The sequence below is a fragment of the Lissotriton vulgaris genome, chromosome 1_1, assembly GCF_964263255.1.
Source record: "Lissotriton vulgaris chromosome 1_1, aLisVul1.2, whole genome shotgun sequence".
Classification (NCBI taxonomy): domain Eukaryota; kingdom Metazoa; phylum Chordata; class Amphibia; order Caudata; family Salamandridae; genus Lissotriton; species Lissotriton vulgaris.
The window spans coordinates 2008991700-2009016878 of NC_141685.1; the positions used below are offsets into that span (position 1 = coordinate 2008991700).

The 25179-nt window shown below is 49.2% G+C and overlaps 1 protein-coding gene across 1 annotated transcript in view; it reads left to right on the forward strand.

The window, feature by feature from the left end:
* LOC147751532 (NADH-cytochrome b5 reductase 3-like) overlaps positions 1–25179 on the forward strand; it is a 182354-nt gene that overhangs the window by 13403 nt on the left and 143772 nt on the right. Inside the window, exon 2 of the mRNA XM_086920019.1 lies at positions 2562–2693. Coding sequence (XP_086776145.1) covers positions 2562–2693 — 132 coding nt within the window. The remainder of the gene's footprint in view (positions 1–2561; positions 2694–25179) is intronic.

Genomic DNA, 25179 nt, shown 5'->3' on the forward strand with positions numbered 1-25179 from the left:
TCAGTGTCATGTGACGGAGAGAAGCAGGCTCTTAAAAGCCAGGCACAGCCGTCAACCTCTGTGAAAAGCTTTCGGAGGTGTAACAGTTACCTGCTGCCCAGTATACTATGCCAGCACTGGTATTGCACAACTTTAACCTGTTCAAATTGTAGACAACGGCCCTGCCACGGCTTAACAGAAAACCCAATTTAGTTGGAAATGGTATGCGCACTTGCCTCACCAAACATGGCGACACAATCTAGTCATCTCGAGACCTCGATCCTTTACTGTTTCAATTCAAACACTGTCACAGCACTTGCACCACGCACGCATTGTCGCAGGATTTTGACGAAACCTGAGCTAGGTGCGCACGTGCACACGGCTCGTTCCTTCTGTTCTTTCCCTGCCTGGTTTATCTTCTAAAGTCATAAGAAACGGGGCTCCAGCGTAGGGCATACACCGCGGTCAGCATTTGAGCGGAGGACGCTCTATCTGTCTCAGCTAGCGCTGGATTCCCGGTTCCGTCATCAGCACGCACCGGAGACGCTGGATCCTCCCGGTTTTTGTGCCTCTGTGCTCCCCTGTCCGTGATCCCGTTTTTGTGCCTCTGTGCTCCCCTGTCCGTGATGCCGTTGTTGTGCCTCTGTGCTCCCCTGTCCGTGATCCCGGTTTTTTTGCCTATGTGCTCCCTTGTCCGTGATCCCGGTTTTTGTGCCTCTGTGCTCCCCTGTCCGTGATTCCGTTTTTGTGCCTCTGTGCTGCCCTGCCTGTGATTCGGTTTAAGGGCTTCTTGGCGCTGTGCAGTGCAGTCACTGAGGTTCTTGCTCTGGTGAGTGCACAACAACCACTGGGGGCTCTGAACGTCTGTCACTGCCCTTTTGCTTCTGTTGTCGCTGATCCAGGGCTCGCCTGACACGGGGAGGCTTGTATGGTAGAGTGCAATCCTATGACTGTGGGGGTATCTATAGTGCAGTGCACTTCAGTCACTTGAGGCAAGAGTTGATTTGGCTGTGATACAGTGAGGTGCTGTCTCTGGTGCTGTGCAGGACAACCACTGGGGGCGGGGTCGATTATCTCGGATATAGTGTTCGACTGCCAATGATGATCTTTTATCGTGCAGTGCATGCCCGTGCTCGAGGCTTGCCTCTGGTGCAGATCACGACTGACACTGGGGGAGGGGGGATTATTTCTAGTGCGGTGTCCCGTGCACGCCTGTAAGCTGGGTGCTGCTTATATTGCAGTGCTCTCCTGTCACTGATGTGCTGGTGCTGTGAACTGGTAACGGAGGTTGTCTCTTATGCAGTGCACTCCTGTCACTAGGGTTTTCTTACTGCTTCTGACGCTCTGCACGCACATCACTGACATGCTGTTGTTGGTGCCTGCACGACGGGTATGTGTGTATGGTGGGGGGGGGGGGGAGAGGGGTCAGGGCTCACCTGACAGAAGAAAGCTTGTGCGGAATAGTGAACACTTGTGACTATGGGTTCGTCTCTAGTGCAGTGCACGCTATTCATTGGGGACAGTGTTCTGAATTCTACAGCAGGGGGCACTGGTGGAGCATACAGTAGCCAGATGATGGCTGGAATGTGTATGTTTTAGTACTCAACATGGACGATACGTTAGTACTGTACAGTACAATGCTTTGCTGCACTTGAAATTCCCCAGTTGCATTCTGCGTGCCTGCATGTTGAATGGAAAGGTGCTCCAGATGCGGCATGTATCATTGATCTACTGCAGGATGAGACAGTTTGTGGCTGTGCACTGTCCGTGCAAATGTATGCTAAGTGGAAAGGCTTTGTGTTAGCTAGAGGTGTTTAAGTGTGTGTGTGTGGCTCTGTGTATGTGTGGGTGGCTGTGTGTGTGTGTGTGTGGGTGGCTGTGTGTGTGTGTGGGTGGCTGTGTGTGTGTGGGTGGCTCTGTTTTTGGGTGGGTGGCTCTGTGTGTGGGTGGGTGGCTCTGTGTGTGGGTGGGTGGCTCTGTGTGTGGGTGGGTGGATCTGTGTGTGGGTGGGTGGATCTGTTTGTGGGTGGGTGGCTCTGTGTGTGGGTGGGTGGCTCTGTGTGTGGGTGGGTGGCTCTGTGTGGGTGGATGTGTGTGTGGGTGGCTGTGTGTGTGGGTGGGTGGGTGTGTGTGTGGCTGTGTGTGGGTGGCTGTGTCTGGGCGGCTCTCTGTGTGGGTGGCTCTATGTGTGTGGGTGGCTCTCTGTGTGGGTGGTTGTGTGTGTGTGGGTGGCTGCGTGTGTGTGGGTGGCTCTGTGTGTGTGGGTGGCTCTCTGGGTGTGGGTGGGTGGCTCTGTGTGTGTGTGTGTGTGTGTAGCTCTGTGAGTGTGGGTGGCTCTGTGAATACTCTCTACTACTCTCTAATGCTCACCTATTGCCATTGTAAAAGACAATACCATTTATTTATGTTTAAAAAAAAAAAAGAAAAAAAATGTCATGAGCAATGCCAATAGCTCTACCTTTAATAATGCCGAGACCATTGCATTGTAAATGCTTGTTACTTACTTTAGTGTTGTGATGATTTGAGAATTAAATTTTTAGAAAAGGTGTGGTTGCTAAACTTTTTTTCCTTTCATATTTTAGCTGGCCAATGTGGCCATGTCCCCAGTGTGGTTCATTTTCAGTATCTTCATGAGACTGTTCCGGAAACCTGCTCCTGCCATCACGCTTGAGAACCCAGAAATAAAATATCCCCTGAAACTCATTGACAATGAGGTAAGTGGCCTCTGAACTTTCTAAGTGCCTGCCTTCTTCAGTGCCTCGCCAAAGCTTTGACTTAGTTATAAAGAATTATAGAATAAACAGTTCATATAATTGAGACTTTTGAAATGAAAAGCTGAGTAATTATTGCTTCGATACTTTACATTTTTTTTATTTATTAAGACCTTTATTGTTCCACTCTGCAGACACACAGCATTTGGCCTACAACCCTAATAGGGCCGGCCGCAAAGATCATATATGCATAGAATTCAATCAGAATGACACAGCCTTTAAGCCGACAACCAAGGGTCCGGCGGCATAGTAGTGGTGCATTCAGATCCTGCAGTTCTGATCCGGAATGTACCATCAGCCTTTTTTTTACATATGGAATAAACAAAACATAGAAACAACCACCCCCTCCTCCAACAACCCCCGGGATCCTAGCAGGGCGATAACCAATATTCAAATAGAAAGCAATACAGAAGAAGCGTGAATCATTTTGTCCTCGTTCTCTTGCGGTACCTGGACGTTGCGCATATCCTGTATTCATATGAAATGCTTACTGAAAGGAGCGTATTAAACCACCAGTGCAGGAAGACGGCATTGCCAGACATCAGAGTACGGAGAGCCGCATGTCATGAAGTGCAGGTTATCGGTACCATACAACACCACAATAGGTAAGTGTGCAGAACACCACAATAGGTAAGTGTGCAGGACCCCATCAATAACAAGACAGATGACAGCACCTGGGACCACAATTGCAAGAAGGCAACAGCTGAGCAAGATAGTATTAGACAGTGTGGTGTATCAGTCGTCAAGAAGTTTGGACAACATGTAGGCCGTATAAGGGCCCCAGATATCTCTTGGGCGGGAGGCAGTTGTCAATTCCTCATAATAGCACGTCAGCTGGTCACGGCAATACGCCAACTCCTGCAACCAAGTCTTCACGTCAGGTGCTCGCCTCCCTCCCCAGCAAACTGCCACTCTGCGCTTGGCCATCTGTAACGCCAAGATCACCAAACGTCTCACACTTGCTGGCACGCTAGAGACAACACCGAGCAAACAGACGCGCGGGTCATTAGCAATCGTCACCGCCGTCATTTCAGACAACACCGCCGTCACATCCATCCAAAACGCAAATACCCTGGTGCACACCCAAGCTAAGTGCATAAAGTCAGCCCCATCCATCCCGCAACGTACGCAAACAGCCGAATCACGCAGCCCGTATTTAGCTAGCTGCGCTGGCGTGTAGTACCACTGCTGTAAAAATTTGTAATGTATGAGTCTGAAGTTACCGTTAACCTCGAAATTGCCAGTCATGGCACAGCATTCAGACCATTCATCATCCGTCAGTGGCTCCGTCAAACAGGCATCCCATCTAGGTCTGGCAGTCACATTCACACCTCCTTCATCCTCCTGCGACGCTCGATACAACCGGGAAACCAATTTTAAATGAGTATTCGCAGTATACAGCAACTGTAATGCACTCCGCACCGGCGGCTCCACGGGAAAAGACGGATATAGATCACGCACCGCAGCACATAGCCTGACATAAGTAAAGGTAGCCATGGTAACGTTAGTCTCATGTTCCAGAAAGCTTTGTATTGGGATAAATTGACACGCCGGAAAAGCATCACCCATGGTTTGAACCCCAGCACCTCGCAACAACTGAAGAGCTCCAACCTCACACGACACTGAGATGTCAGCATGATGTAATAAAGGCATGGCCGGCGCATATAGCGGCAGTCTATTAGAGTGCTTCCCTAGTTCCTTCCAAGCTCTAGCAGTACATTGCACCGTGTCCACCTCGCCCTTCTCATATACCGAGTGCGGGTTTACCAAAATAGCCTTTAAGGGCAACGGATATACTGCACCTGCTTTAATTGCCACATGAGGAGTATATGGTGGTGCCGAGATCCAGTAAGAGGCGAAATGTGCCCGAGCATAGAGCTAGTACAAGCGCATATCCGGTACAGCAAACCCGCCCACCTCATAAGGCTTGACCAGAGTGTCCCATTTCACCCGGAGCTTCTTACCACCCCAGGCCAAAGTGCCTATCAAAGATTGATGCGCAGCAAAAAAATGAGCCGTCAAAGCCAGGGGAATATTAACGAAGAAGTATAGAAACCTAGGTAGTACCACCATTTTAATCAGGGCAACCCGATCAGCAGACGATAGGGGTAGTCACGTCCAGCGGGCTACCTGATCCTCCAGCTTCGAAATCGGTGCACCATAATTAGCTCGGATTATTTCTTTGGAATCTCTATGTACCCAGACCCCCAAGTACCGAACAGGTTCCGTGGCCCATGCCAATGGGAATTCCAGCTGAAATGGTCGTGTAGTGTCAGTCAAAGGCAATAATATGGGTTTATTCCAATTGATCGATAGCCCAGAAAAGTGTTCGAACCGGATGTACTCCCGAATCACCCCCTCCAGGTACCTATCTGGCTCCCGCACATACAGGACCATGTCATCAGCGTACATGGATACCGCTAGTGATCTGAGAGGAAAACGCAACTCAGAGGCCGCGTGTCGTTGCCGCAAAATACAGGCCAGGGGTTCTAAAACGATGGCAAATAACATGGGCGAGAGTGGGCAGCCCTGCCTCGTTCCTCGCTGTATAGAAAAGGGCGCCGACACTCGTCCATTAACCCGTACCCGGGCAATCGGATTAGTGTAAAGCAAGGTGACCCAGGACGTAAATACAAAAGGCACCCCCATGCGATGTAATACCGCTATCATATATCGCCATGCGACAGAATCAAACTCTTTGGCAGTCCGCAATCACATCCCTTAGTTCCTGCTCCGTGATGCATTAAAAATTCCTGCTGTCAGGATCGTCAGTATTCGGTCCATAAACATTGACCATTGTTATTAGTGTCCCACACAGTTTGCCATGCAAAATAATATAGCGACCTTCTTTATCAACATCCTCATGTAAACTCTCAAATGGTTTGTTCTTCTTAATCAATATCATGACTCCCCGAGCATATGAGGAATAAGCTGTTGCCAGTCTAGTACCCGCCCACAGCTTAGCCACAGTCTCCGCCACCCGCCCCCCCCTGAGGTGCGTCTCCTGCAAAAAGACTACCTGCACATCATGTCTATTTAAATACGCTAGCACCTGTCTGGTCTTCTGTGGCTTGTTTAGTCCCCGCAAATTCCAGAAGATCCAAGAAACATTGCCTCCCTTATCCATACGGCTTTGGCAGCGTCCAACAGGACCGCCACCGCAGCAAGGTCCGGCTTAAGTAGATGGAGGACCGCAAATAAAGCTCTCAGGTTATGAGATGTAGAGCGCAGGGGAACAAAGCCAGACTGGTCTGGTAGTATCATAACAGGCAACAACAAGCGTAGGCGAGTCCCCAACACTTTGGCAAGTATCTTCACATCAGTATTCATCATGGAGAGCGGACGGTAGGTGTTGGAACTGGCCCTTCTTGCAGGGTCATCCCCAAACTTTTTGCTTCTTCCTCCCTCATTTTTCCTGACCCGTGGCTGTTGGCAATAGGACTCTAGCACTGATCAGCAGTGGTAAAGTGCTCAGAGTGCATATGCTCTCTATGTAAATTACTATTCTGATTGGATATACCTGTTTGGCATATTTGTATCACCATGAAGTCCCTCGTAAAGTGCACTGGGTGTGCCAGGGCTGGTGATGACAAATGCTACTAGTGGGCCTACTTATTCTCACAGGGGAAACCCAATAAACCCTTGTAGGCTTGGGCAGTTTATAGTTCAAAGCATAAGATGCTACAAGGGACTTGTTTGAAAAACGTTGACTCTTAATTAATGAGTGGTTTGACAATTTCCACCCTTGTGTATCCACAGGATATCCGGTTCAATTCAAAGCAACATAAATGCAGGGAAGGTAACAATACAAAAGAGAGCTGGAGAAGGTGGGTTTGTGCTGAAATAAATCTTTACTTCAAATAAATGATACGGGATAAGAGCAAAAGTAAATTTAAGCAGTGAGAGTCATGAACTAAGAAGGACAATCAATTTCTCGATAATTCATAACCCTAAGTATCAGCTCCAAGTAATTCAAACAAACAACCCAAATTAAATAATAAAACGTGGTTGAATGATGGCGTCGAGCGACAGCATTTAAAGGAGATGATAACTAGATGTCGACGTTTCGGTCTTGGTTGTGTTCATCAATAAGACCTTCATCAGGACGATGTTGTGTTTCAATGCTGTGAACAACTCCCGGAGAGTGTTAAGAAGGGGCCACAAACAAGTATTCAGGCGGTCTGTGAAGCAATCTGGTAACTCGACGGAAATAAGCCCACGTATTTGGATAGTCCAGGCCAGCTAATGAGCTGTTAAATTTTTTCAAGAGCGGCAGCAGCACGGCGAAAAGCTTTTCGCCGTGCTGCTGCCGCTCTTGAAAAAATTTAACAGCTCATTAGCTGGCCTGGACTATCCAAATACGTGGGCTTATTTCCGTCGAGTTACCAGATTGCTTCACAGACCGCCTGAATACTTGTTTGTGGCCCCTTCTTAACACTCTCCGGGAGTTGTTCACAGCATTGAAACACAACATCGTCCTGATGAAGGTCTTATTGATGAACACAACCAAGACCGAAACGTCGACATCTAGTTATCATCTCCTTTAAATGCTGTCGCTCGACGCCATCATTCAACCACGTTTTATTATTTAATTTGGGTTGTTTGTTTGAATTACTTGGAGCTGATACTTAGGGTTATGAATTATCGAGAAATTGATTGTCCTTCTTAGTTCATGACTCTCACTGCTTAAATTTACTTTTGCTCTTATCCCGTATCATTTATTTGAAGTAAAGATTTATTTCAGCACAAACCCACCTTCTCCAGCTCTCTTTTGTATTGTTACCTTCCCTGCATTTATGTTGCTTTGAATTGAACCGGATATCCTGTGGATACACAAGGGTGGAAATTGTCAAACCACTCATTAATTAAGAGTCAACTAGTGGGCCTACAGCACTGATTGTGTCACCCACAGGAGTAGCCCTAAAATGGTGACTCAGGCCTGCCACTGCGGTGCCTGCGTGCAGTTTAGAACTGCCATGTCCGCCTGGCCAGTGTCCCCACTGACCGGGCCTAACCCTTCCCTTTTTGTGCACATCAGTCACCCCTATGGAAGGCCCAAGGTACCCCCCTGGGCAGGGTGCAGTGTATGTGAAAGGTAGAGCATGTACTAGTGCAGGTGACATGCTCTGGTAGTGAATTACAGCCATTTTCGTTTTTCACTATTGTAAGGCTATCTTGCTCCATAGGTTAACATGGGGGATGCTGGCTACAGTGGTTAACAGCATTTCTTCCCATAGGAGCAAGATAGGACATAAGTATCTAGTATCCCTGAACTCAGAATTTAATAACACATCTTTTAGGAAAGGTGGTTTTTAAATCCTGTGTTTGAGAACAGCACTTTTAGAAAGTTGCTGTTCTCCTGTCTGACCCTTCTGTGTGCCTGGGCCTGTTTGTGTATTGACTGTCTGGTTTGTGAGTGACAGGGGCTGGGGAATTCCCCCAGAGGCTGGATGAGTCAGCACTAGGCTGAATGAATGCAATTGCAACCTGAGTGGTGGGAGGAGTTAGCACCTGGGCTGAATAGGGCTGTGCATGCCTGCCACAATGCTGGCTCCACCTCCTGCTGGGCGGCTGAGGACCCTGCCCCTCACTCTGAAAGGAAAGATGCAGCCAGCAAAACAAAGTGCTCAGGATCCACCCAGAACTGGTTCAGACCGGGCTCAGGGCCCACATGCACAGAGAGAACAAAGACTTTAGGGGTATAAGTACAGGAGCCCTGACAACAGAAAATTAGATCACCCTGGAATCAAGAAAGAACCTCTGCCAGGGAGAAAGCTGACTCTGAAGAAGGAAGACTGTCCTGCTGTTGCTCTGCTGGACTGACCTGCTGTTGCTTTGCTGCCAAGGAGAGGGGAAGGACTTTGCTGTGAGCTGTGTCCCCTGTCTTGAAGGAATCTCCAAGGGCCTGAGAAGAGCTGGCTCCCTGTTTTTGAAGTCCCAGGAACAAAAGGACTTCACCCCCAGTTTCCCTGAACTCTGCTGTGAGAGTTCTGTCCTTCCTAGAGTGCTTGATCCAGTTGTGGGGCCTCTGGAAGTTGAACCTGAGCTGGGAAGCTTGAAACTAAGCTTGAGAGACTTTTGAATCTGAAAAGTGTTGCATCGCTCGCTTGCGGAGCGCATCCCCGACAGTGCGAGAAGTTTCCCGCCGCTACGAAGGTCGAGATCGTCGCAGCACCTGACGCCGCTGCCAGAGCCGTCGCATCCTTCGTTTGCGGGACGCACCAGACCGGTACGGGAGAATCGAACATCGCTGCAAGTGTCGCCGCAGAGCCTGTCGTCGCTGGGTGAGATCACCGCACCGCTTGCTTGCGGACCGCATCACGTCGCTGCGAGCATCGTCGCAGAACCATCGCATCGAGGAGCTGCGAGAGAGAGGATCACCGCTGGACCGCACATCGTCGCCCCGGAGATCGTCGCAGCCCCTACGAGATCATCGCATCGTGTCTTTGCGAGAACAGACTTCCTACGGAACCTATGCACTGGAATCCACGCAAGCGGCCTTCCTCCCCATACAGACCGGATTCGTCGCAACACGCCCGCTGCTGCAGCGGGGCTGTCGCATCGCCTCCCCAGGGTCTCAGGAGTAACGCATCGCTTGTTTCCACCGCACCAGCTTCCTGGTTGTGGAACTTTGTTGCATCTAAAAGGTACTGTGAGTAAACGTGACGCAACTGTGAACTTTTCACGCATCTGTGGATTATTTTAACGCAACTTAAAGAACTTTGATTACAACCTGCAGAACTCTTTTGAAACCATATTCTTGAACTGTGTATGTTGGATTTTTGTCGTTTTGGTCTTGTGTAGTTTAGAATAAATATCTTTATTTTCCTAAACTGTTGTGGAATCAGTTTGTGGTGTTTTCACTGTGTTCGAGGCATGTGGGCTGCTGAATTCATATCTGTGCATAGATCGCCGCCTAGTGTTGGGTCCGGATGATTGCACATTGTTGTCCTGGAAGAGTCTTCGAAGTATCACGAGATAGGTGGCTCCTCCCCTGGACTACAGTGTGCATGGGCATCGCCTCCATCCCCAGATTGTTTTTTTCCGCCATTGGGTTCGGATGTGTGTCGGTTCCCTCTGTCGGAACCGATAGTTGTTCACTCTCTTAACTCGAGACCAAAAGGTCTTTAGGCTTGGCGCCGGTATCGTTTTCGTTCGGGTTTACTGTTTTCTTCAGCTCCACACTCTCGCTGCCCTTCCGCGTGCTGTCGGCGCGGACGGGCCTACACGACGCTCCAGACATGGAACGGACTCCGTTTAAACGGTGCCCGGTGTGCAACGCGAAATACTCGCACCTCGACGTGCACCTAGTGTGCAACACTTGTCTGTCGCCGGACCACGACGAGGCCAGGTGTATGGCCTGCTCGAAGTTCCGGTGCAAGAAGACCCTCAAGATTCGTCGGGCTGCGAGACTCCAGGCCAAACTGTCTGCGCCCCCCGCCGGACGACATCTTCGAAGAAGACGTCGGAAGCGACAATGTCCAACAGGTTTCGGACTCTAGCCCTGCGTCCGAGGGGGGAGGCCTACGACGCAGGAGACGAGGAGTTTGACGAAGCCGGCGACGAGGTAGGGGACGACGATACGGCCATTGCCACCGTGGGGGATAGCTCGGAGGAGGAGCATCCCCGGACTGACTCGGGGGCCGACCCCCTTCCTGCGGCCCAGGTCGAGGGATCGCCTTCGGGCCTTACCCAAGACCATGTTATTAGTCCAGCAGCCCCGCCTACGGGCCCGGCCACGGACATTTTGGAGGTGCCACTCACATTTCCAAAAACGAAAGTGAAGCCTTCGGGTTCAACACCTCCGGTTTCGAAACCGAAAGTGAAAGCAGTGCTGAAGGCTCTAGAGGCGTCAAAATCAAAGAAATTCAAAATGGCCGACAAGGACAGTCCCGCCAAGATGGCTGACCCAAAGGCCTCAGGGTCGGTGCCGAAGGCGAAGTCGTCCGACGCGGCTGCGTCGGCGCCGAAGATGGTCGCGGTCGATGACCCGAAGAAGGCTTCGAAGAAGCGTCAAGGCGATCCCAAAGCTCTGGCTTCCCCGGCTCCGGCCGTCGGAGCCAAGGACGGTACCGCATTGACTCCGAAGACGGTGCCTCTCGCCGACACCACTCCCAAGTCAGGGAAATCACGAGAGGCGGTCGCTTCCTCTCCAGCCCTTTCGAAGAAAGTCGAAGAGTCCCTGCAGCGGATTCGGAAGGTCGCGGAGCTTCCCGACCCTGAAGCTGGGGTGTCGAAGCCCGCGCAGAAGCCGTCGAAGGCACAAGCGCCTATCCGCTTCACCCTGCCGCCGAAGTCGACGCCGAAGGCCTTCGCTTCGAAGCAGGTAGCTGGGGTGCCCTCTAAGGAGGTGTCGACGCCCAAAGCGTCTCCGGTGGTGGCTAAACCTCGGCTCCAGACACTCGCGGAGGAAGAACGTCGTGAAGTCATCATCGACGCCAATACCGGGAAACTGTCCCTCCTCAAAAGGAAAATCACCACGGAGCCGGTGTTGGAACACTATCGCATTCCTCTCAAGAACAAGAAGGACTCTGCGGGTACTTTAGCACCTTTTGGCGCCGGCGTCTCCGGGTGACCTGCCGCGTTCCCCGACTCACTCCAACGCGGGGGATGGAGACGAGGAGGAGGTCGAGTACAACTATCCGGCGTACTCGGATCCGGAGGAGGAACATGAACCTTGGTCTGCCGGAGGCGACCCTGAGGACCCGCAGTCGGGTCAGGAACCGCAACTCTTTGCGGCGAAGACTTCGCCAACGGAGGACTCTGCGGCCTTCAACGCGTTGATCGAGAGAGCTGCGGCTAACCACGATGTCGAGCTGCACTCCGATCCTGTGGATGTGGACTTTTTATTTGACACTTTCTCTGTGGCCGAAAAGTCAATCAAAACTTTGCCAATGCTCAAGGGAGTGCTCAAGCACGCGCAGGAGGTCTTCAAGGAGCCCACTCGGGCGCGTGTCATCAATCCACGCATTGATAAAAAATATAAGGCAGCGCCCTCGGATCCAACATATATCAAGGGACACTTGCCACTGGACTCTTTGGTTGTGTCCAACGCTCGCAAGAGGGCGAACTCACAGACGACTGGTGACGCTCCTCCCCCAGACAAAGAGTCAAAAATTTTTGAGGCCTCAGGGAAACGGATTGCTGCACAGGCAGCTAACATTTGGCGCATCTCGAACACGCAGGCCCTACTTGCACGCTACGATAGGGCTCATTATGACACCTTAGAAGCACTGCTGCAGCACTTGCCTGACCAGTACAAGGAGGCAGGGGAAATGTTAATTCAAGAGGGAAAGCTCATCACAAACGCTTCCATCAAATGTGCGCTAGATGTGGCTGATACGGCCTCCAGGGCAATCAACACTAGTGTGTTGCTCAGAAGACATGCATGGCTTAGGATTTCAGGGTTTTAAACCTGATATACAAACAACCATCCTGAACCAGACGGTTAATCCTGACCATTTGTTTGGCCCTGAGGTGGATGCGACGCTTGAGAAAATGAAAAAAGATACAGACACTGCTAAGTCTATGGGGGCCCTCCAGTCTCAGCAGTTTCGGGGCGGTTCCTTTCGCCGCTCCAATACCAGAGGCACCTCAAGGGGTCAGGCATCGCAATCCACCCAGTACTACAAGGGCAATTCCCAAACCTCATACACCAACAAGGGTAGAGGTGGCTACAGAGGCAACAACATCAAAGGCAGGGGACGTGGAAACAACAGCTCCAGGTCCACCGCTGCCAACAAGCAGTGACGCCTTGTCACTGCCCCCCGACCACATAACACCGGTCGGGGGGAGACTCCAGCAGTTCCTGCCCGCGTGGAAATCCATCACCATGGACAGGTGGGTCAAGTCTCTTATCCAGTACGGTTACTGTCTGGAACTTACATCCACTCCACCGAACATACCCCCAAGAAGCCGTCCTATGTCCGGCGAGCACTTGCTCTTGTTGCAGCAGGAAGTTCAGGTCATGCTGCAAAAAGGGGCAATAGAGCTCGTCCCACTGCAGGAAAGGGGTACAGGGGTTTACTCTCTGTACTTTCTAATCCCCAAAAAAGACGGTTCCCTGCGGCCCATCCTGGACCTCAGGCCCCTCAACTGGTACATTCTCTCGGAGCATTTCCATATGCTCACGTTGCAGCAGGTACTCCCTCTGCTTCAACAGGGGGACTTCCTGGCTACGTTGGATCTAAAAGACGCATACTTTCATATCCCCCTGCATCCTTCCCACAGGAAGTATCTCAGATTCACGATCCAAGACCAGCACTACCAGTTCAGGGTTCTGCCGTTCGGGGTCACCACAGCGCCAAGGGTCTTTACGAAGTGCCTGGCGACTGTGGCGGCGCATCTGCGACGCCAGAACGTCCACGTCTACCCTTACCTGGACGACTGGCTCATTCAAGCAAAAACAGAACAACAGTGCGCCGACCACGTGTCCCGCACCATTCATCTCCTGCACGATCTGGGATTCTCTCTGAACTACCCGAAATCCCATCTCCAGCCCGCCCATGTACGACAGTATCTGGGCGCGACCATAAACACTCTGGTGGCCACTGCGCAGCCAACTTCAGTGAGAATCGCCAGTATCCAGACGCTGATCCAACGATTCAGACCTCAACACTCGCTTCCAGCGAAGGTGTTCATGCAGTTGATAGGCATGATGGCCTCCTGCATCTCCATTGTCCCGCACGCGAGACTACATATGCGTCCGCTTCAGGAGTGCCTGGCACGTCAGTGGACTCAGGCTCATGGGCAACTGACAGACCTAGTGTTGGTGAGCGGTCGGGCATACAACTCTCTGCATTGGTGGAATCCACAAAACCTTTGCAAGGGCCGACCATTCCAAGAGCCTGTGCCACAGATTATCCTGACGACGGACGCTTCTCTCCAGGGATGGGGAGCGCATGTACTCCAGTACACGGTGCAGGGACTATGGACACTACAGCAAAGGAAGATGCACATCAATGTGTTGGAACTGATGGCAATCTTCATGGCCTTAAAGGCGTTCAAAGTACATCTGTGCAACAAGGTCGTGTTGATCCGGACGGACAACATGACAGCCATGTACTACATTCAGAAGCAGGGAGGCACACACTCTCCGCAGCTGTCTCATCTGGCTCAGAGCATGTGGAAGTGGGCCATTCAGAGGAACATCTTCCTCATGGCGGAGCATCTCCCGGGCAAAGACAACCAGATGGCGGACCTGCTCAGCAGGCACAGTCATCAAATGCACGAGTGGGAGATACATCCATCAGTACTCCAACCGTACTTCCAAAGGTGGGGTCATCCAGAGATAGACCTGTTCGCCACAAAGGAGAACGCAAAATGCCAAAGCTTCGCCGCCAGGTTCCCACACCCGCAATCACAGGGCAATGCGATGTGGATGAACTGGTCAGGCAGATTTGCGTACGCTTTTCCCCCAGCACCTCTGATACCGCTGGTGGCACGCAAGCTCAGGCAGCACTCGATGACTCTCATCCTGGTTGCTCCAACGTGGGCTCGCCAGCCGTGGTACACCACGTTTCTGGAACTCTCCGTGGTACCGCATCAAAGGCTTCATCTCACTCCCAGCCTTCTGACGCAGAGCCATGGCGACATTCAGCATCCAGATCTGCAACAGCTCAACCTGGCGATCTGGCTCCTGAAGTCCTAGAGTTTGGCTACCTCAATCTTCCTCCCGATTGCATGAACATCATTCGGGAGGCAAGAAAGCCCACTACTAGAGCTTGTTATGCGGCTAAATGGAAGAGATTTGTCATTTACTGTGTTAACCACAATATTGACCCGCTAGATGCTTCAATTCAAAACATCATTTGTTACCTGTTCCACCTGTATCAATGCAATTTGGCGTACTCTTCCATCCGCATTCACCTGTCTGCTATGGCAGCATACCTCCAGAACAGACAACACCTGTCACTTTTTAAGGTCCCTGCTATCAAGGCTTTTCTGGAAGGACTCAAGAGAGTCATTCCGCCAAGGACCCCACCAGCTCCAGAATGGAACCTCAATGTGGTTCTTACAAGTCTGATGGGTCCTCCCTTCGAGCCACTGCACTCTTGTGAGCTTCAATTTCTGACTTGGAAGGTTGCTTTCTTAGTAGCAATTACATCGCTACGGAGGGTTAGCGAGTTGCAGGCGCTCACCATCCAAGAACCTTTCTTCCAAGTGCATGCTAACAGGGTTGTGCTCCGCACTAACCCTAAATTCTTACCCAAGGTTGTGTCTCAATTCCATATGAACCAGACAATTGAGTTGCCGGTGTTTTTCCAAAACCCAGAGACGCTGGTGGAGCGGATGCTCCACACCCTTGACGTTAAAAGAGCCTTGATGTACTATGTGGACAGGACAAAAGATTTTCGCAAAACCAAGCAGCTTTTCGTTGCTTTTGCCTCACACCACAAGGGAAACGCTATCTCCAAAGCTGGGATCGCTAGGTGGATTGTGAAATGCATTCAAATCTGTTACGCTAAAGCTAAACGCACTCTCACTATCCCACCAAGAGCCCACTCCACCAGGAAGTTGGGGGCCTCTATGGCTTTCCTAGGTAACATTCCCTTAGAAGATATTTGTAGAGCAGCCACATGGTCTACCACACACACTTTCACTAAGCATTACTGTGTAGACGTGCACTCCAAGCAGCAGGCAGCTGTTGGTCAGGCTGTTCTCAAGACACTTTTTCAGACTGCTGCAGCTGGCACTAGTCCCAGCAGCTCACGCTCTAGTCTGTCCATGGCATCCCTCAGTGACTTGAGCACACCAGCCTGCAAACCAATACACGCTCCCCGTACTGTCACCTTAAAGGCCTCCCAGACAATACACATGTCATCCACAGAGCCAACATTCTTGACAAAAAATTCCTTAATTACTTCTCTCAAGCTCTCACGCAACACCAGATCTGACAAGGCACCAGATGGTAATCGCCACGAAAATGGCGCAGGCGCATGTGACGGCAACCACACCTCCATAAGGACGGGCGCGTGATCCGACAGCGTGCGAAGCAAATGTTCCGCCCTCATCACCCAACCACTGACATCCTTCGTCACGAGCCAGTAATCCAAACGTGACCATGTATCATGCGCAGACGTATAGCAGGTACCCTCTTTGGCTCCCGGATGGCCAAGGCGCCACACATCCACCAAGCCAAGCTCTTTCATTCCATCCCACACCTCTCCAGCAGCATTTTAGTCGAGCATTGCCGGTCATCCTTTCCATCTAAATTACCATCCGTCACATTCAAATCCCCACCATATACTATTGCAGAGGGAGGTAGGGCATACACCTTATTCCATAAAGTGACATAAAACTCAGGATCGTCAGTATTCGGTCCATAAACATTGACCATTGTTATTAGTGTCCCACACAGTTTGCCATGTAGAATAAAATAGCGACCTTCTTTATCAACATCCTCATGTAAACTCTCAAATGGTATGTTCTTCGTAATCAATATCATGACTCCCCGAGCATACGAGGAATATGCTGTTGCCAGTCTAGTACCCGCCCACTGCTTAGCCACCGTCTCCGCCACCCGCCCCCTGAGGTGCGTCTCCTGCAAAAAGACTACCTGCACATCATGTCTATTTAAGTACGCTAGCACCTGTCTGGTCTTCTGTGGCTTGTGTAGTCCCCGCACATTCCAGGTGATCCAAGAAACATTGCCTCCCTTATCCATACGGTCCACCAGCATGTAGAGTCTGAAATCTAGCCAACAGACCTTCTCTCGTCCGATAACAAATAAGAAAATCATTCGCCCTCCAACAGCAACAGTTAAGCTCACAAGTGTATATCCAGTAGTTGCATCTAAGGAACCCCTCAGAAACCAAAAAACATGTCAACCAGTAGGCCCGATCCACAGCCCCCCCACCTCGACCCCCCCCCCACCCACTTCAGCTCCCCAACCTGCCAAAGCCACATCCCACCCCCAAACTCCCTTCCCTATGTTCAGCCGCAAGTAAATTGTGGGGTACTCCCATATGTGGGGGCATAGAGGTGCAGAATTCCCGTGTGTGGAAAACTGGAAGTGACCAAGACACCATAATGAACATCCTACGTCTACCACCAGGAGTCTGTATCCTGCTATTTCTGTAATTCCCTAACCTCTTACTTGAAAAGGCCAGATGCCACATACATACTGATACAGCACCTTCAAATTAACACAGTCTTGAACTTTGCGTCCCACAGAGCATATATCCCACCAGTACATACGTTGCGCAATGACTTAAAGAAAGCAAGTTCAACAGCAATATTTAGGAAAGCGACCCCCGCTTGACAACGTTCATGTGGTCATCTTTCCAAGCAACAATCAACACATTGTACTTAGGGTTACGTTCAGCTGTCAGCATTCATGTCGGCGTCCTCCTCCTATGCCACTGCGGAGTCACGCTTACGCTTCTTCTGTTTCTTGGCATACTCCATGGCAACCTTCGGAGAGTTAAAGATTTTATTATCCGATGGCGCACCAATCCGCAGCCGAGCAGGGTACAACATGGCATACGATATTTCCTCTTTCCGGAGAAGCTGTTGAATTCTTTCCGCGCCGCCTGTACAACCACAGTAAAATCAGGAAAAAACTCCAACTTGCTACCTTGATACTCAATAGTGCCTTTTTCCTGTGCCAACCGCAGCAAAACATCCCTCTCTCTATAGTTTAAAATGCGAACAATTATGGGGCGCGGTGGTGCACCTGGCACTGGTCTTTCGCTAGCGAGCGGTGCGCACGCTCCACAATAAACATTCGGGAAAGTTGGTCAGACCCGAATAAATCCACAAACAAACGTTCCATAAAATCCTTCATCTTGCCCACATTCGTGGATTCCGGCAGCCCCGTGACGCAGATGTTATTGCGCCGGGACCGCCCTTCCAACTCCTCGTTCTTAGCTTGGATCACTGCCAGCACCCGCTCCATGCTGAAGACCTTATCTGTGACTGTTGTAAGGCCATCCTCCGCAGCTGATACTCTCTGTTCCACTTGATCCATTCTCTCATTCTGCCGTTCAAATTCTGTGGACATGTGGTCAAGCCTGTGGTTCACCGCCTCCATAGTTCCCTCTATTGACTGTAATGTCTTTTGCATTGCGAGGAGCGTGGCCTCCAAATTTGGCGCACCTCCCAACGCTCCCGCATTCTCAGCTTCAGATGCGGCCTGAGATGAGGACATCGCAGTTTTGCGCTTGTTAAAGTTAAGCTTTGGTTGATTCCGCTCAGGCCTGCCCATATTGCTACTAGGCAAAGCAAACATAAACCAGTCACAATAAGGCTCCTGCAATGTAGACCGAGCATGCCGTTGAGCGTCCACGCCAAGCAGTTAATTCCACAGCAGCACGTGCAGGAGCTTGACACTGCAAGAGTCCACAATATCGTTTTACCAGAGCTAGTCGACGAAATTCAGAACTAGCAGCATTCCATAACAGTCACTGGTGCCCAAGGCCACTTACCAATCGATTGCCCCCATAGACCATCCAATACTGGTAGAGATCAGGCCTCCAATTTGTTATTGTTCACAGTAGCCAGGAGGATTACATCAGCCAATATCTCCGCCCTCGCCAACCGCAGTTCGCACGGCCAGGCCCAGGTCAGCCGCGCGCCGCCTCTGCAGCCCTGGCCTCCCTTAGATCCCAGCCCCACTCCCCGCTATCAGTTCGGGTAGTAGCGTAGGCCCAGCGCGGGCAGCCGGGGCAGTCTCGGAGCCAAGCTCTACCGCCCGTGTTTCAAACTTCCTCCGTCTTCGCTTCGGCGGGTACAGCAGACTCTCCGCACCTCCGGGGCACAGCACCACTGGTAGACAGGACGCAATCACCTCGCCAGGCGCTGGGAAGGCCCCGGCAGACGTAGGCCGGCTCCGGTTGCCATGCGGTAAAGATCGCAGCAGTAGAAATGGTGCACCAATACACGCTGTCAGAGAGCTCCGCCGTCCGGTAACAGCTCGAATCAGCTCCGCAGGTCGTCATGCATAAATTACCACCGAAATATCAGGCAGTAGACGCTGGATGTGGCGGATATTGGACGGATTTTAGGCTCAGTCTGGCAGAGAATCACATAAGTGCGCCCATCTTGCCGTGCGGCCTCTAGCGCCCCCCCCCCCATTGCTTCAATACTTAACTATTAGTTCATTTATGTACACAGTGGCTTCAAAACCTTTTATAACCACAACCCAATTTTTAGAATGACAAACTCTCGCGATCTACCCAGCTTTAATAGACATGAGGCATGACATTTTGTTTATGTAACTAAAATATTGTGTGGCAGCGCACTTTTTACAGATTGCTCGTTTTCCATTGACATGGCCACTAAATTTGCACAGACATACAGATTTACAGATAACACTATATTGTACACATACTAATTTGTGGAAACCAGGTTTCAGTGAATATGTATCATTTGTGAATTACCAAGTAAAGTGTCTTAATCTGTTTTGGACCTATTAAAATCTTTGTTTCCATCACACTTCAAAAATGTTTAAAAAGTGCTTAATTTTCGCTTTCCTAATCGCTGTATATGTACAGTTAATTTACAGGTATTTACATTTTGTTGCGTTGCATCCTACAGCCTTTCCTTCCACACAAATAAAGTTAATTATGTGGCAGATTGTCAAATAATTCACTTTGTTTCTTTCTGTAAGTGCAAAGTGAGAGTTTCTAAAGACCTATCCACTTGTTTAACAAATAACCATCAGTTTGTCAGTAGACCGAGCCTGACATTTGATCTCTTTCTTTGAAGTGCTGCAAATGTGACCAGATAAATACAGAATTTGAAGGCATCTTTATTTTTTTGTCTTGACTTGCGCAACACCCCAAAAATCACCATTGCGACCCACACCTTGAGAAACACTGATTTAGACAGTTGCTATGCACTTTTTGTATAAGTTTACCTTTTCACATATAATGGAGCGAGCAAATATTTTTGTATTCTATTCTTACAGTGTCCATGTTATTGTCAATTGATACAGCTGAAGCCCCTAAAAGTTTAGAGGAAGCGTGATGTTTTTTTCCTTCCATTCCCCCTACATTACCATAGGAGACCATCGAAGGCTTGTATGCACAATTCTTTTCGGTCTCCCTCTTTTGGTGTACAGTTTGGCTTAAGTGCCTTTGCGAAATACAGCATATACTGTTGTTTAAAGTTCAACTTAGCGGAAAGAGATTTAGAATGAACAAGAAATAAAAGTAAACATTAGTTGGAGTCTTGATAGTTGCCAGTTGGAAACAATGCAGACATATTGCTATCTGTAAGTGACCTTTTCTAACAAAATGTCTTTTGCCTGCCATTCCAACCATATTACTGGGGGAGCAAGAATGCCTGCAGGTACCTAAGGCAAGTTGGATATAAATATTGCCTAAATCAGTTGAAGTATAAAGAGACATGTATGAATTAAAGATAGTGAGTTTGTTATTTTACATGTGTGAAAATACAGACCTAAACAAAATCTAGTTATTGGAAATTCTAGTTTTGAAAGGATGGATGAGATTAGTCCAAGGCACTCTGAGTTCGCCCTGAGGTTCGAGCTTGGATTGACAAGCATTGCGTATGAATATTATACAAGAGCCCAACCGTGCTGGTATTGAATTATGAAGGAAAGTGTAGGCACCATTGGTTCAAAAACATCTTGTAAGGTTGATTATGTCTCAATCAATAAAAGTGTGATGGGTGCCTGTTACCTTTTGAGTAAAAGAGTTGAGAGTATAATAAAAGATGCAGACAGTGAATTTGATTTACATTGTAATTGCATTTATATTGCTTACTACCCCTGAATAGGCATTGATTGATTTACCCTGGGCAGTACCCTTCTCCAGAACCCAAAATTAGTGGTTACTTCAGTATTACTGGTAATTGTTGGCAAGTGGGATTAGTTTTCTGTACCCAAGCAAACCATTCCATGCAATTACTCCAGTTTCTTTTTAGTGGATTAAATTAATAGTAGTTAGTTGTGGTTATTAGGGGGGTTTGCAGAAATACAATAATAGCGATTAAAGCGAAAACACTTGTGACAGAGTAAGTTGTGCAGAGAGCGAGGAGGCATGCAGAGGATAAAATGGAAGGAGAGGGCCATATGAAAGAAAAAAAAAGGAGCGACAACTGCCAAGAGTTTTAATTAAAAGTCAGTTTTTCTTGCTTTATTTTAGGGATCAAAAGGATATTTATGAGATAGAATGTAGCTGCAGATGCAAGACTGTGAAAAGAAACATTTGTATGTGAACATTGTGTTATTATGGAATTTTTTATATGCACTCGAATCAAACAAACTCTGCTACTACCGTTTGACCGACGCTCCATTCAGGTCACTTGATCAGCTCAAGAGCTGGAAGCGAAAAGTAATGGCTTGACAAGTATGTTGAGAAATGTCAAGAGCTAATTTCTGGGACAGAGATCAAGGCCTGCCTTCTGCTTTGATTCTCCTCTTCCTCTTCCTGAGCCCGGGCTGGTCCGACCAATTGCTTATCAGCATACCCAATCCCTTTGCTACAGATATTGCCCTTATTGCCAATATTACAGTCCTCTGCTGCCAATTCAATATTTACGTGCTCCGGGGGGGCAACTGAAACAATGCCTGCTAGAGCAGGAGTGTTTTCATCCGGGAGAACAATACTGACATTTTCATTTCCCCTAATTCCCCTAACTCCGGCGCCGTCCGGCCGGCTGGAGGGGGTGTTTGTAGCCTGCTCTCAGGTATCAGCGCATGACTTGGATTGCTGTCCTCTGCGCTTACTCCATTTGGAACACGGAGAGTCTCCACCCGGGTAGTTACCGGACTCACCTCCTTGTCATGGCTCCCAGCCCCACCTTTCCCAGTGCTATTCTCTGCACTTACTACCGCTGCTCCTGCCTCTGCACCCACAGGCGGTTCCTTAGTCCGCTGCAACAGTTCCGCTACTGTGGGACCAGCCGTGCGGTTCTTGGCAGTTACTCTGCCTCTTCCTCTCCTGGGTGCCGGTGGGTCCTGTGAGAGCATCTGATGCAGACGACCGGGGGAGCTTTTCTTTGCCGCCGGGTCCACCGCGGTCTCACCACGAACCTTGTGGGCGGCCGCTGCTGACTCCTTAGTCACCGCTGCATTTGCCGCCACCTTCGGAGTCATAACCAGACCTCCTCTTGCAAGCAGTTGAAGCAGCCACACCAGGTACTCTTCAATGCAACGCCTGATTATTAGCGGCACAGCTCCGGAACGGTATGTCCACAGAGGTTTACGGGAATGCCACATTAGAGGGAGGGTAGGGTCCTGAGGAAACCTAAATGGAGTAGTTCTTTGTCCTTAAACGGGTCTTATACGAAGTAACAAGCCCACCACTGCCAGCTAGTACTGTTGTCGTCTTCCTAAGCGGCCGACATCTTGTCCCCCGAGTCCCAGAAAGTAACAAACTGATTGTATCAACCGAGCTGTTATCAGATAAAAATAGAGGTGAACTGGATAAAGGGCCCATTGACTGTTTTTTTTCAGTCTCAGAGGGAGCGGAGTGGTCGGATGATATCATGAGCACGTCGCAGGGGACTAGTAGTTTTGAATCGGACCACGAAGATAGTGAAGAGGATCGCCCCTTAACAGCCAAAAAATCTTTGGTGCAAAGTGGTACACAGAATAGAGGGAGAAAAGATCTAAAATGGAACTATTCTTCGGCCACTCTGCTTTCAGGCTCACCCTCAAGTAAATTACCGGTGGTAGCTCATGGGACCCCCCCTACGCTGGATATAATACACCAAGCTATCCTGGTACACAGAGAGGAAACTCGTCAGGATAGCCGAAAAACTCAGGCTAGGATGAGGAAAATGCAGGGGGTTGTTAGGAAGCTCTCTAAAGCTTTTTCAAACATGGGAGAGAGAGTAGTGAATCTTGAAGAGAGAATTGTGGCGACTAGTGCTATAACCCTGGTGGAGGCCCAAGGTGCGCAAATCAAAGACATCCACTGGAAACTAGAAGAGTTTGAAAAGAGACAAAGGAGAAATAACCTCCGAGTGCTGGGGGTTCAGTAGGGCTTAGAAGGGTCTGACACTAGGAAATATATAATTGATCTTTTTAAGGCAGCTTTTCCTGAACTATCGGAGTGGACTTGGGCGGCAGAAATTCAAAGAGCGCATCGCACTCCGCTTAAACTTCGAGCATCAGCAATGGAGGGCGACAGACCATGGGCTATATTAGTATTCTTCGGGAACTTTCTCCCGCGGCAAGCTATTTTTGATAAAGCAAGGTCTGACGCCAAAAGATCAAAGCGGAGGGGTCTCATTTTTTGTACGGCCTGATTTCTGCCACTGAACAGTAGAAAGGTGCTGGAGGCTGAGACCGCTTATAAAACCTTTTCAGGACAAAAGTATCCAGGCCTACCTTATTAATCCAGCGCAACTAAAAGTGATCAATCAAGGGAGTACGTTGTACTTTTCATCCGAGATAAAAGCAAAAGAGTAGCTGGGCTCCATGGACAAATAAAGATTCTTTTTCTGCTTTTCACAGTGGGGGGAAATAGGATGAAACCGGATGGAATCTGCTTGCTGGGGGATATTAAGGGATGGGGGGAGGCCAGGGGATAGAGCTGTGGGGGGGAAGTTGTGGTATAGTAGAATTGGAGTGGTTCGAGGATTTCATATCTTTTTTGGTGTTAGGGTAGTTATTTAGGGTCTTTTATAACCTAGTCAATGTTATGTTTAAAATGACCCACTTGCCACTAGTACTGCGCACATCACATGCACAGACTTAGGTCTGAGCGTCTTTATGGGGTGGAGGGGCGAGTTGAGCTAGAGGAGGGTGGGGTGGGAGGGGTTATGGAGGGTGTGGGGTTTGTGGGGAAGGGGGGGGTGGTGGGTTGCACTTCACAAGAAAGGGAGGGAGAAAAAGGGAAATAACTGGTGCTATAATGTTTCTGTTTGACTTGAATTGTCTTCTGTAAAGCAGTGGTCTCAGCTGAGACGATGGTCAGGCGATAAATCATTCGAGAACAATGGGAAAGCTTAAGATCTCCTCAGTTAATATAGGGGGCTTGAATGATTGGAGTTAGCGACAGAGGCTGGGGCAATTTTTTAGATCAAATCAGTTAGACATGATTTGTTTACAGGAGACCCATCTTCCCTGGGTCAAAAAACATTTGTTAAGTATTAAAGGGTTTGATCGGTTGACATGCTCATCACAGACATCTACTGTTAGAGGGGTGGCAATATTGGCTAAATCCAGTCTGGGTGGTGCTTGACGCTGCCTGGCAGATACCTTGGGTAGGTGGGCAATTGTGGAACTTGAGGTGGGATTCACACTTTTTACAATCTATGGCTCTAATCAAGATGAACCTGAGGTATTTGATCAACTGGAGGTAGATTTATTGAACTGGCCATGCCCCTTCGTAGTGTGTGGGGACTTTAACATCTCTGCAGATTTCACAGATATTGATAATAATGTAAAGTATGCTGGTCGTAAGCCCAAGGTATTTAGAGCTTTGAGCTCCCTAATTAAATCACCCAGTGTGATGGATGTGTGGGGGGATAAAAAACCTCACAATGCAGGGATTACCTATTTTTCATTCCCTTTTAGAAAGTACACTAAGCTGGATTATTTTCTTATTTCTTCTATGGCGGCGTGGAGAGTAGGTATTAAAAAACTACCAAAGGTGATCTCCGACCATAGTCCACTAATTTTACAATTTGAAACAGATAAAGTTAGTAACTCACGTTCCAGATGGACTTTTGAGAGGAGATTGCTAGTGGATTCCAAATTTGTAGAACACCTAAAGAACTAGACCCAGAATTTTTTTGACCTGATTCGGTACAGTGCATCCCGAAATAGTGTGTGGGACTCATTTATGGCAGTATTGAGAGGGGAGAAGATCAGCTTCTCTGCGAGGCTGAGGAAAGAGGCCCAGAAGAGCATGAGAAACTGGTGGGTCAGCTGGCAGAGGCAGAAGAGTAGCATATGAGGGATATATCACAGGAAAATGAGGCCGATGGCAGTCAATAGAAGATACTAGCTACCAAGGCGGAATTACATAAGTGGATAGCTCGGAAAGACGCCGACGAGTACCAGACACACAGGGGTAGGATGTGAAATGAAATGAATGAAATGAAAATGTGACTTGTAGAGCGCTGCAGCTGCCCTGAGGCGTCCAGGCGCTAAAACAGAAAAAGCCCTCTTGAGGTTACTTTATTAGGCATTAAACAGCAGGGTTTTTAGCTGTTTGCGAAAAGTAGTCAGGTTGGGTTTGTTCCTCAGCTGCAGAGGGAGAGAGTTCCAGAGTTTGGAAACATTATACGAAAAGGAGCGTCCTCCTGCCCTGGCTCTGCGGATTCTGGGGATCTCAGCCAGGAATGCTGTTGAGGAGCGGAGGGATTTGTTGGGCCTGTAGGGAGAAATCAGGGAGCGATTGATGTCTGGGCCCGTTTCCCAGAATGTCTGGTAGGCGATGCAGAGCGATTTAAATTTTACTCTGTCCCTGACAGGTAACCAGTGCAGGGTCTTTAGGCCGGTTCT